This window comes from Trichechus manatus, unplaced genomic scaffold (assembly GCF_000243295.1).
Source record: "Trichechus manatus latirostris isolate Lorelei unplaced genomic scaffold, TriManLat1.0 scaffold00259, whole genome shotgun sequence".
Lineage (NCBI taxonomy): Eukaryota > Metazoa > Chordata > Mammalia > Sirenia > Trichechidae > Trichechus > Trichechus manatus.
In genome coordinates this window covers 1,892,684-1,905,372 of record NW_004444195.1, presented here as the reverse complement: position 1 = coordinate 1,905,372, position 12,689 = coordinate 1,892,684, and the positions used below count along the sequence as shown (strand labels likewise).

Sequence of the window (12,689 nt, the reverse complement as noted above, 5' to 3'; positions counted from 1 at the left end):
TGTTTCAGGGGCATTATTTAAGTGGACTTCTTCACTGAGAGGTTCAAGTTCATGAATCAAATACTATCTATACAGCAATGTAGCAAAACATTTGTTTCTTCCTCAGAGCCACTATGATTTGGAGTATCTTTTTTAGTTTATTCAGAATTCTTTCTAGCCTTTCAGATTGACGCATAAATTGCTGCCACCCACTGTTTATGCGGGCAAGTCAGAGGCAGACTTACACAACTCTAAGTTTGGCACTAAGGTTTTAATTATTGGGGAAGTTGTAATTGTCTCTAGAAATCCCCTATCATTACTACCAGAAATTTAGGGATGGCACCTGTTACTTCAGGTGGAAAATGGATGGCTCACTGTTTAATGAGGGAGGCCAGGTTTATTCCATGAAAAAGATTTTAAACAATTGATAACTTTTTTACCTAGCTAAAGAATCGCCACAGTAACCTGTTCTTTTCAAATCACTACACTGAATTTTTTGATACGTTCATTCCATAGATAGTATTCAAATGCATTATATTTATTTTTAGTAATGCCGTTATGCCAGATGACTTAAGTACCATATAATCTGTCATGACAGATGGTTGTAAATGTAACTATAAATAAAAACTTGTTTATTTGTAGGTGTTTTTATTGTAACAATGTTTGATGACTCAATCAATTTTTCATGCCTCTTACCACTTTCTTAAGGTGGATTTTGGTGTCATTTCATAATTCTAGCATTTGGCAGTGTAATAAACATTCCTTATTTTTTCATCCCATTCTTCAGCTCCATTCTTTATCTAGGAACCTGGATCTTAAGGATTTTCATTCTCCTGAAGTATTTCATACAATGATATTTGACTAACTTTTTGTGAACAAAATTATGCCTGTTGATAAGCCTCTGTATTTACTGTAATATTTTTCTCGGTATAACTAAGAACACATTAGAGCTACCACTGTAGTAGCTACTTGTAATAGTAACCCTATTTAATATAAATATTCTGACATTTAGAAGTCTCATTACGAATTTAATCTTGCAATAGAGCGAGTAAGCTTTTATTTTAATCCAGTTACTGCATTCCAGTAAAAAATATTCCCATCCTGAAGGCAACTACAGCATCATCATCCCCTTACATGCAGGATTTTGAAGCTATCTTGCCATTATTTCCCTACCATTTTCCCACAAAGGATAGGGAGGAGAAGGGGAAAGGGGAACTGACACTGTTTTTTACTTTTGCTTATGTTACCTTGTTGAATCCGTAGGAAGCCTCGGACAGTTGGTGCTTTTTAACTCCTAAATTACATGCCTGCCCAAAATAAAGCTAACTAGTATAGTAGTTAACGGTTTGGGCTTTGAAGTAAGATGACTTTTCTTCACCTTATCAAGCTATGTGACTTTAGGCAAGTGGCCAAATGTTTGTGATCCTTTGGTTTCATTCTTCATGTGAAATATAAATAAAAATCATAATATCTACTGAAGACTGTTGTTGTGAGGACTAAAAGTGATAACTGATGTCAAACATCCAGTATATATAATGCCTAGTGCCTAATTGTTGTTCAATAAATAGCGACTGTTAATGGATACAGTAATGTCTCAACACTATCAAGTACAGGAACCAAGCATTATATAATACGAGACGTAAAGGTAGTGCTCATTCTATAATTACTTTTAACTTTAAGTACCTTTAATTCTGATCTTAATCTCCATTAATAGAAGATAACAGATTTATGGATTAATGAACAATTGAATTATAACTTTGGCAAATTATGGACAATTATTATTTTTTCCCAATTTTTAGAAAATTATTTGAAAAAAATCAAGATTGATATATTGCAAAGATTGCACGTGTTTTTACAAAGAATCATATTTTGTCTGCTAATCTGCCTGCAAATACTTTCTGTGAATTTATGGACCACCAAAAAAATCCATAAGATAGTTTATTCTTCAAGTATTTACTAAGCGTCTGTTATGCACTCAGCATTGTAATCTAAGGGATATAATACTAAGCAAGACAGAGGTAGACAGTTTTACCTCCAAGAAAGTACAACTTACTGACTTCCTCTTTTTTTTTCTTTTTTTTTTTGGCCTTATTGTAATGAGTGGCTTGCTCTAATAAGCACAGAATGCAGAACTGGGTTTCGGTTTACTGACTAGGGAGCAATGATCTGGTTATTTACACTGAAGGAGAAAACTTTTTCTCTTTTTTATGGACCTGGTGATTATTGATGATGTATAGAATGATGTGCTTATAGTAGAAGAGAGCAGTATTAGGGAGGATGTGATATATTTGGTCTTTTTTACTTGTAATTTTATTACCAATTAAAATTTTATATATGGGTTTGCTGCTTTAGGCATGTTTTTTGTTTGTTTGTCATTAGCGTGACTATTATAACCAAAAATAAAAAGCCTGAGTGCTTTGAGCCTTACATTTAAAACAGGGTAAGAGAGAGCTGAATTGACATATATATGGCTATGAAGGAAAGCTGCACCGACACCTTCGTGTCAGCTTCTGTTCTTGCTATTTCACTTATGCTATTTTCAGTGTACCTTGAAAAGGTTTGAATTTCTTTTTTCCCAGCGTATGCTTCTGTTGTTACATTTTATTAACTGGCGTATTTTGATCAGCAAAAATATTCCTATGAAGCTTTGATTGTAATTGTAAAAGTGTTACTGTTTTTTTTTTAATTCTATGCTAAGAACTTGTGAGGTATTTAAAAATGTGGATACCTGAAACAAAACATATATGGATGAGTATTAATCCAGGATAGAATAAAGGAAAAATCTTTAAGCTGTCATGTAATCTCTTATCAGACTATTATATCAACAGTTATTGTATAATATTGCCACATAATGTTTCTGATTGATACTTCTATAAATAGTTAAACATGAATGACTCAGTACTATTTTGTAATTATTTTTATATATTCTATGTAGATGTTTTATAATTTCATATTAATTGACTATGCAAATATCAGCTGTAAGTTAGTCACTAGTGTTGATTAGAAAATATACTAATTTTGTTGTGATATGCAAAGGGTTAATTTATGCTTTTTACTTAGTACTGAGCAAGATTAATTTTGCTAGTACTTCTAAAATTATTGAATTGTATGTGCAAATAAATAGCTTTTCCTAAGGAAACCAGAATATTATTTAAATTAAAAAAAAAAAGTAGTATGGAATTACTTCCAAGAGTTTACCTCAAGGAAAGCATCTCTGATTTTTTTTTTAATAGCTGAGTAACAAACAAGTGTACCTGCACAGATGTATTTATACAGTAAATTTCATTTTATGCTTAAAGGTATTCTAGGTGTTACGGTCTCTAGTCTATAGTGCTAGAGCTATTATTGTGTTATATAAGCTATGGTTATATGTATTGTTGCATGCAGATCTTTTCAAAAAGACATTTTTAAATTTGTAATTATAAAATAAAAATTAATATCTTAATCTTTTTTCTTTTCAATTTGATTTGGGTTTTGTTTTTTGCAGAGCGCCCTCTTCACTACACAGAAAATGTGTTGGAGCAGGTGCTTCGGTGGAGTTCATTAGCCGAACCTGGCTCTGCTTATCTCGTGGTGAAGCAATTCTTAACCATTGACACAATCAGACACTACAGTGGTAGGTTCCATTATTTCTCATCACAGTGGTAGTTGAAAATTCAGGTGGCTAAAGGCTACTTATTATTGTACAAGTGGTATTTGAAAATGTAAAAAATGGGTAACCAAAAAACAGAATCTACTAACAAAGTAGAAATTACAAAATCCTTATTGCTGTAGAGGAAAAAGAAGAATATGTAGATAAGACTACCAAGTGTCAGAGTTAGAATTTTCCTAGTATGTAGCATGAGGATAATAGTTGACTAATTTGATAGTCCCCAGATAAAGGTTTTAGACAGAATGGTTTGTGTTTTTAAGGAATGTTTGCAGTGCTTATGTGTTTTCCTAATTTTTAGACTGATGATGAGTCTTCTTCCCAAATTATGTTTATATTTCAAAGTTCTGTAGGCATTCAAGAGTACAAGCTTGCGAGCTGTGCAAGCTCTAAGATTCAGTGCTTGCTATAATTCTCACTTTTTCCATGGTGATGTTGGGAAAGCAAATACACACAAAATGAAATACTTCCAGAGAGGTTACTTGCTATTCAATGGAGAGAAGACATATGCACATATAAGCTTAAATTAGAAATCAGCTAGTACAAGTGAACCATGTAAGACAGTCTGTGAACCTGAAGGAGATACTAGAAAACTTTTATTTTCAAATTCTTTCATGCTTGCTTTGTATGGTCATTAATTGACAGATTAGAAAAAAAAAATTTCTGCCCTGCCAGCACTGTATATAAACCAACACCAAAAACAAAAGGATTCAAGCTTTGTAAAATGAAATTTACTGCAACTTTTATAATTAATATTAAGAATCATTTCTATTTATTAATCATGTATTATTAGCTGAGCCATATACACACCAAAGCTCATTTAAACTTTTTTCACTTTCCTGTGGGTTATACTCTCATTTGAATTTTACAGAAGAGTAAAGAGAAACTTGGAGAAGTTAAGTGACTTGCCCTAGATCCCACAGTTAATAAATGTTGAATTTGGAAACAGATTGGTCTTATGTCTAATTACAAAAATGCAGGAGGGGGATGGCACAGCTCTTAAATGCTATAAAACTATTCAATATGATTGCAGGGTCTCTAACTAGTAGCCATAGGTCAGTAAGCTCTTAATTATATCAAAGCTAATCTGATAAGTATCTCTAATTTCCTGATACTTTTCCTTTATATTTTAAACTTACATAAAAGTATTTTTTACCAAATGCAAACAAATAACAACTATGTCATTTTAGTCTTACTAGCATCTAAGTAAATGGAACAGATGTTATTATTTTTCCTATAGAAATTTAGCCTTTCAGAAAACTTTATCTTAATTTCCTTTATTACTCCTACATATAAGTTTGCCCACATCCTCCTCAAACCTTCTTTAGGATTCCAGTAGACTTTCTCTCTAGTTAAGCACATGTGACACACATCCATGGCATAAAGCAGTGGCTCTCAACAAGGGGCAATGCCCCCCAGAAGACATTTAGCAATGTCTGGAGAACTTTCTGATTGTCACAGCTGAGGGGTTGTCATGGATTGAGTTGTGTCCCCCAAAAATATCTGTCAGCTTGGCTGGGTCATGATTCCCAGTGGTGTATGATTGTGTAATCTGATGTGTCTCCTTATGTGTTGTAAATTCTATCACTGTGATGAGGTTGTACTGATGAGGTTGACAAGATTAGATAGTGTCTTAATGCAATCTCTTTTGAGATATAAAAGATAGAAGTGAGCAGAGACACATAGGAACCTCATACCACCAAGAAAGCTGTGCTGGGAGCGGAGCGCATCCTTTGGACCTGAGGTTCCTGCGCTGAGATGCTCCCAGACCAAGGGAAGACTGATGCATCACAAGGACCTTCCTCTAGAGCAGACAGAGAGAGAAAGCCTTCTCCTGGAGCTGATGTCCTGAATTTGGACTTGTAGCCTACTGGACTATGAGAGAGTAAACTTCTCTTTGTTGAAGCCATCCACTTGTGGTATTTCTGTTGGAGCAGCACTAGATGACTAAGACAGGGGTGGAGGTGCCCCTGTGATCTAGCAGATAGAAACCAGGGATACTGCTACAATACACAGGACCGCTCTTCACAACAAAGAATGATCTGGCCCCCAATGTCAATAGTGCCTAGGTTAAAACACCCTAAGTTAAATAATCTATGAAATCTGTTCTAGCTTCAAATTCTATTATTCTTTCACTCTAATATTGGGATAAAGAAAAAGCATGGAGCATATGAACCAAGTCCTGTCATCATTTTGAAATACATATGATAGATTCTTTTAGTTTATTTTCTGAAAGAAAATAAGTCATGCTTTCAGGTAAGTTTTTATCTTTCTTATGAGATTTTTTTTGTCTAATTGTCCAGTGAAATGTTTCTAATTCTCCACACTGAAAACTGTTTGAAACCTTCACTCAAGATATACTATCTTAGATGTTGTTTGAATGCTGGTAGCCTGGTTATGTAAATAAAAATTGATAAGAATAAGATCATAAAAAGCTGTGATATAAAGGTTTTGTACAAGGGGCTGGGGAGGGAAGAACCAAAACAAGGATACCATTAAATCAGTCAATGCTGTTGGTCTTTGGGGAAAAAAAAAAAAACAACCATGTACAGAGAGAGCTGATTTAGAGTGGTCACATCTAGAAAAAATCTTTATGTTAAGAACAAGAAGAAATGGTAGAATGACAAGTGGTACATTGGCTCTATCTACAATGGAGCAGGAAGACTGGGTGTTACAATGATGCCTCACATATTCCTGAGTATCTTCTTTACGGAGATAAGAGAGTCCTTCTGTTATGAAAGCACCAAATGTCTCTAAGGCCTAGATATGCCATCTTGCATATGAACTGGAGAACTTGAGGGTGGAAAGAAAGTTGCAGCCTTATTATTTTCAGGGATTTGGTTGAAATATTCTGTAGAGTAACAATGTCAGCAAACTTACATGTTGCTGTCTTATCTCCTTCACACCTCTAATAGGTCAGAAACTAGGAAGCATATTCCTGTCCCTGAACCATCCCTGCCTCATTTTGCCAAACCAGTATGCAGCTTGTTACTGTAATAGCTATAGTTTTCCAAGAAATTAGGTCTTGTTGCCCAAAAAAAAAAAAAAAACAGGTCTTACAGTAATACTGTAAGCAAACACATTCATTAGACCATTTCATATTCATAGTTATGCATTTCTGCTCAAATATAGCAGTACTTATGAGGTAAATGTTTAAACATACTTTTAAGCCCATAAAATATAAATGTTTTTAATTAGAGCTTGATTTATACTCAGATTGTCAAAGCAAAATAATCTCTCTTTTCATTATGATTGAGTCTGCTTTTGCGTGAATATAGGATTGCCATTTTGAAGAAGCTTGGCCATTTTTTTTAATCAGTTTCTTTTTCTTATAGTTTTATTTTGCAGTAACCTGGAGCTTATAAATACCTCTTACGGGGTATACTTTGTGACAGATTTTGGGTTAGTTGGATATTCAGTCTACTTTGCCTCTGTCTTGGCAAATGTCTCCTAAATCAATCACAGTGACCACCTACTCCAGAATTATTGCTCCATTCATTACATCCACTACACTGTAGAATTGGAATCTAAAAGGAAAATAATGGAAGTAAATCAAATGTGATTTATCTATCAATTTATTAGCAGAAAAACTGGAATCATCTCAGAAACTCTTTACTGCTCTTCACAGCAGAAAGAGAACAATGTTAAAGATTTCTTTTCCTTTCTTAAGATTTTCTTATTCTCAACTTGTGGGTGAGGTGACAAACAGCAGAGCTTCAAAACAAGGGTAGTTGGCTGCAACCACATTTCCTCTCAGTAACAAATAGCTAATGTGGGTGTGTATGCAGTATATATGTTGTTGCTTTTAGCTGCTGTCGAGTCAGCTGACATGTGGCTATATTATATACAACAGAACACAACACCTCCTGGTCCTGTGTCATCCTTACAATCACCAGCATGTTTTTGTCCATTGTTGCAGCTCTGTGCCAATCCATTTCATGGAGGGTGTCCCACGCCCTCCTTGGCCCTCTACTTCACAAACATGATGTCCTCCTTTTGCAATTTATCCGTCACATGACATGTCCAGAGCAAGCCAGTCAGATAGTGTTTTGTTGGGGTCTATAACATTTTCATTGGCTAATTTTCAGAAGTAGATAGCCCGACATTTCTTCCTAGTCTGTCTTAGTCTGCAAGCTCCACTGAAACCTGCCCATCATGGGTGATCCTGTTGATCACAGTGACCACCTACTCCAGAAATACCAGCATCATAGCAACATGCAAGCCACCACAGTGTGACAAACTGACAGATACTCACACACACACACACACACACACACACACACACACACTCTCATAGACATTTATATGATTACATTTTACTGATTGATAGTTTTTTTTCTATTTATGGAAAAATTATAAGCATATAATGTTTTTGTTTGATATGTTTTCACCATTGTCTTGCTAAATCAAAATTTTATCAAATAATATGTCTATTGCTGTAGTTTAAAAAACCATTGCTGTTGAGTCGATTCCGACTCATAGTGACCCTATAGGACAGAGTAGAACTGCCCCATAGGGTTTCCAAGGAGTGCCTGGTAAATTTGAACTGCCGAACTTTTGGTTAGCAGCCATAGCTCTTAACCACTACACCACCAAACCAAGGTTTCCCTGTAGTTTAGGGGTTGTTATTTCCTTTTTTTTTTTTTTTTTTTACTTTATCTGAACAGTTTAAAACGTAGACATCACAAGTAGGAAAATATTTTAGAATAATCCACACTGCATTTCTGCTCATCCATTGAAGTTAATGAGGTAACATACTTTACTTTTACAGAAGTATATGGGTGTAAATGAATTTTCTCTTGCCTCTACGTATGTATGTATGTTATGTATTCTCAAAAGCAGCATTTTATTTCTTAGAAACATTTTGTGCCACTGCCATTATTGTAAGGAGAAGTTAACTAACTTGAAAAGAAAGATACTAGTCCTCAAATTTCTTTTCTACTCCATGGATTATGACTGAGACATTGAAACAGGGAAAATAGAACTTCATTTAAATTGCCATTTAGACTTTGTCATAGCGAATCTTACTGGATTACCTTTTATTATCATTATCTTTTATATTAAGTTTCAGCATTTCTATTGCAAGTAAACAGTAGATTTACAGCTTCTATAAGGCTCTAAAATAAATAATTTTATGTTGCTAAAGTGCTATTTTAAAACTACTGAAGTTCTTTAAAATTACCCCCATAGTATGTGATACATGGGGTTTGACTCTTAATGATCTCAATTGGAAAGGAATACTTATATGATATGAGATGTAATGCAAATCCCTGTGGGTTCTAAATTTAGACTGCTATATATGACAGATGCTTTGGAATTAAATTTATGTTAAAATAGAGTAGTTCAAAATGCTACTGCTTCTGGCAAATTCAAACCTGGAAAGCAGAACCTTTCACTATCAACTGACTTATGAAGAAGAGAAAATTCTAGCAAGAATGGTATGAGTCCATAAATCATGGTCTAGCTGAAATAATTTATCTTCTGCTCCCCATCAAATCCTTTTTAATCCAAAGATGTGTAAAAAATTGAAGGTAAGACCTAGCCCACTTTAGGTGGGAGTATTTTTCTTGGAAACTGATGATAATCCTTGATACTCTCTATGAGTATGAATGTCCTGATTTCTTCTACTAGTATAGTTCTGTAGTGAGAAAATTAATTGGTGAGTGTTTGTTAGCTGCCTGTTTCATGCAAGAATCTGTTTTGGAAAATTTAAAGAACTGTTAAGCATAATCTTTACCTACGAGGAACAGGAAACCTAGATGTATGAAGCCTATTTAAATATAAGATTACACACACAGCAGGCCCTAAGTGACTACTCTGGACAAGATGTGTATGGAGAGCTTTCAAGCACAGAAAAGTAGTTCAACTAGGTGACTATTGACATCTCTTCCGATATCAAATGCCTCTCATTCAAGGAAATATCGTTACTTGTTTAGTTTCTCTTGTACATGTTGTCTTCCTGTAAAAAGACTATATCTTACTCATTTTTAAAAATTCATTAAAAGTATATGCTAAGTAAACTTTTTAAGTTAAATGAATAGATGCAACACTTTGTAACAGAGCAAGTACTGACAAAAGTTTAGAGGACTGCAAACTCATTTCTATCCAAGTTGTTGTTAGTTGCCGTCAAGTCTGTTACGACTCATGGCGGCCACATGTGTGCAGAGTAGGACTGCTCCATAGGGATTTCAAGCCTGTGACCCTTCATAAGCAGATTGCCAGGCCTGTCTTCCAAGGCATCTCTGGGTGGGTTCCAATCACTAACTTTTGGTTTAGTAGTTGAGCGCTTAACCATTTGTGCCACCCAGGGACCTATGTTAGTAGAGAAGGCTTTATATAATTACCATGAAAGCTTGAAAGCTGTGTGTAGTTCTTGATCTTGGTTTGGGTGCTTCCATGGATTATAACTGAGACATTGAGGTAGGGAAAATAGATGAGCTTGCTAGTTGCAAGTGACTACTAGTCACACAGGCTATTAGTTAACTATTAACCGTTGCTTCTTTGATACAAGTAACAAAGGAAAAGAGATTGGGGGGATCAAATTTAGCTTTTAAAAGAAATAGATTACTTTTAAGCAGCTGTTGTGCCCTATTTGGTTTCTACTCAGTTTTAAAACTAAATTTTACTACAGTGCATTTTGAGTAGGGCACATAATGAGTGAAATATTTCAGTAATTCTGCTACCTCCAAACTATAAAGGATACATGTGTTCTATACAGTCAATACCAAACAAAGGAAAGTGACCATATTTTGGAATTTTGAAGAACTTTTTAGATGTTAGACTGTAAATTTTGCCAGATCTCACTTGGTGTTACGTATTTTCAAGAGACCATCTCTCATGGAAACTGCCCATTTATTTCCTTCAGCACTTAGAGTACATGGGGAGTGATGGAACTTGAAACAAAGAATTCTTTCAAATAGTGTGCTGGCCTGAAGAAATAGTCATTGCCAGCCTGAGAAGAAGAGTGACACATGGAGACCATGTAAAACAGACCCATTTGTTGCATATTCCCTTGTCACTGTGCATATCACAGCTGTAAGAGATAACAATAATTAAGTTACTGTGCATTTACTACATGCCAGATGCTGTCCTAGATGCTTTGCATTCATCATCTCATTTAATCTTTGTAGGAGGTCTTAGGTCTTAGGAGATATTTACTAACACTTATAGATATTTAACAAATGGAGAAAGTGGGGCCTGGAGACATTACATAGCTCCCTCACGGTGACCTTCTGGGAAGTGGAGGAGCAGGTGTTAGAACCAAGATCGTTCCAAATCTAGGCTGTATACACTGTTGTCAACCACATACTGCACTGAAATCAAGAATAAATCAGATGTTAGTTTTTCAGGATCTTATTAAATCAGTCTATAAATTCTCAGACTTTTGGAAGTATGGCTCTGTATGTATTGTTTACTATAGTGTGCAACATGAAGAAAAATTATATCTGTCCTCCATTAATTAAGCAAACTCATTCCGTTTTATATGTGCCAGGAACAGTTCTAAGGACTTCCTATATCAAATCCATGAGGTAAGTTCTGTCATGTATCCCATTTTACAGTTTAGTAAATAGAGGTTTAGAGATTACTTCCCAGAGTCTAGTAGATGTAGTTGGTTTCATTCAAACCCAGGAGTCTAGCTCCAAAGTGTGCTGTTAGTCATGGTGCTGTCAGCTCTGACATAAGTTGAAGAGGAAAGACCAAAGCACATATTGTTTTAAAAAGCAAATGTAAAATTATTATGTATTAACAGCTAGTTTGTGAAGGAACTATAACTTTTTTTTATATTAAGGGCTAAGTTATATCTTTGACACCACCAGAATTTTTAGTTTAGAAGCATGATAACAAGTATGGACTGGAGTAGTTGGAAAAGTCCGTATTCTTTTCCTCCCTCACCTCCCCTGTAGATCAATTATTTTATTTGGATTAGGGACCACTGAAGGAGCCCCGATGGCACTGTGTTAAAGCCTACAGCTGCTAACTAGAAGGTCTGCAGTTTGAGTCCACCAGCTGCTTCTGTAGGAGAAAAGACCTGGCAATCTGCTTCCATAAATATTACAGCCTAGGAAACACTGTGGGGCAGTTCTGCTCTGCCCTGTAGTGTCACTGTGAGTCAGAATTGACTCAAAGGTATAGAATAATAGCAACAGTTAGGAGTTACTTTTGCATAAGAACTTGAGTATTTAAAATCATTTGGAAGAACTCCGCCTCCCCCTTTTTTATATTAGTTTCATTGTCCTGGTAACATATCTGTTCCATTGAAATAAATTTGGCCATTCTGTTTTGTTTCATACATACTGATTTTTAAGAACTTTTCTAATTGATACGATATGAGAGTTCAATACAACTAAGAATACCACTTTGTCTTCTTAGCCATAGTGTTAAATCTAAAGACCCTCCACTATACTTCCACCAGCCATCCTCCCCCTCACAACCACCAAAAGGGGAGAGGGTTTTAATGATTCAGTAGAGGGAACAAAAGACAAAAAGGTAGTAAATGAAACAGTAGCTATTAAGGTGCATCCCAGGATCTGTTATGGGGGAATTAAGTGCTTTAGGGAGTACATTAAATCTTCAGACCCATTATGCTACGGGGAAAAAAAAAATAATTGGTTTTCCCAAGTCTCTTACTTAATGGCTTCCTTCAGTACATTAATTATGTGCAATAGTTTTTTTTTTTTTCCCCAATTAAAACCAGATAAACATGCTGTGTCTTTTTTTCTTTCTTTCTTTTTTTAAATTCTTATTACAGAGTTTTCTATGGATGTTGTTGTTGTTAGGTGCCATTGAGTCAGTTCTGACTCATAGCGACAGAGTAGAACTGCCACACAGGGTTTTGAAGAAGTGGCTGGTGGATTTGAACTGCTGACCTTTTGTTTGCAGCTGAGCTCTTAACCACGACACCACCAGGACTCCTTTCTATGGATAGTAACTTTTTTAACACCATGTGTAGGGTTTATATCATGGACCATGTGATATGTGAAATCAGTCTTTCTTTTTGTTTAGGTTAAAAGGATCTGATAGATATTGAATGGCTATGTAATAAGAGATAGTGACTGGAAAG

At 35.2% G+C, this 12,689-nt stretch overlaps 1 protein-coding gene across 2 annotated transcripts in view; it reads left to right on the top strand.

Moving 5' to 3' along the window:
- Positions 1-12,689, top strand: part of ARAP2 (ArfGAP with RhoGAP domain, ankyrin repeat and PH domain 2) — a 250,761-nt gene that overhangs the window by 199,818 nt on the left and 38,254 nt on the right. For both annotated transcript variants that reach the window (XM_023724771.1, XM_004389789.3), the window contains one exon: positions 3,467-3,595. In XM_023724771.1, the coding sequence (XP_023580539.1) occupies positions 3,467-3,595 (129 nt within the window). The remainder of the gene's footprint in view (positions 1-3,466; positions 3,596-12,689) is intronic.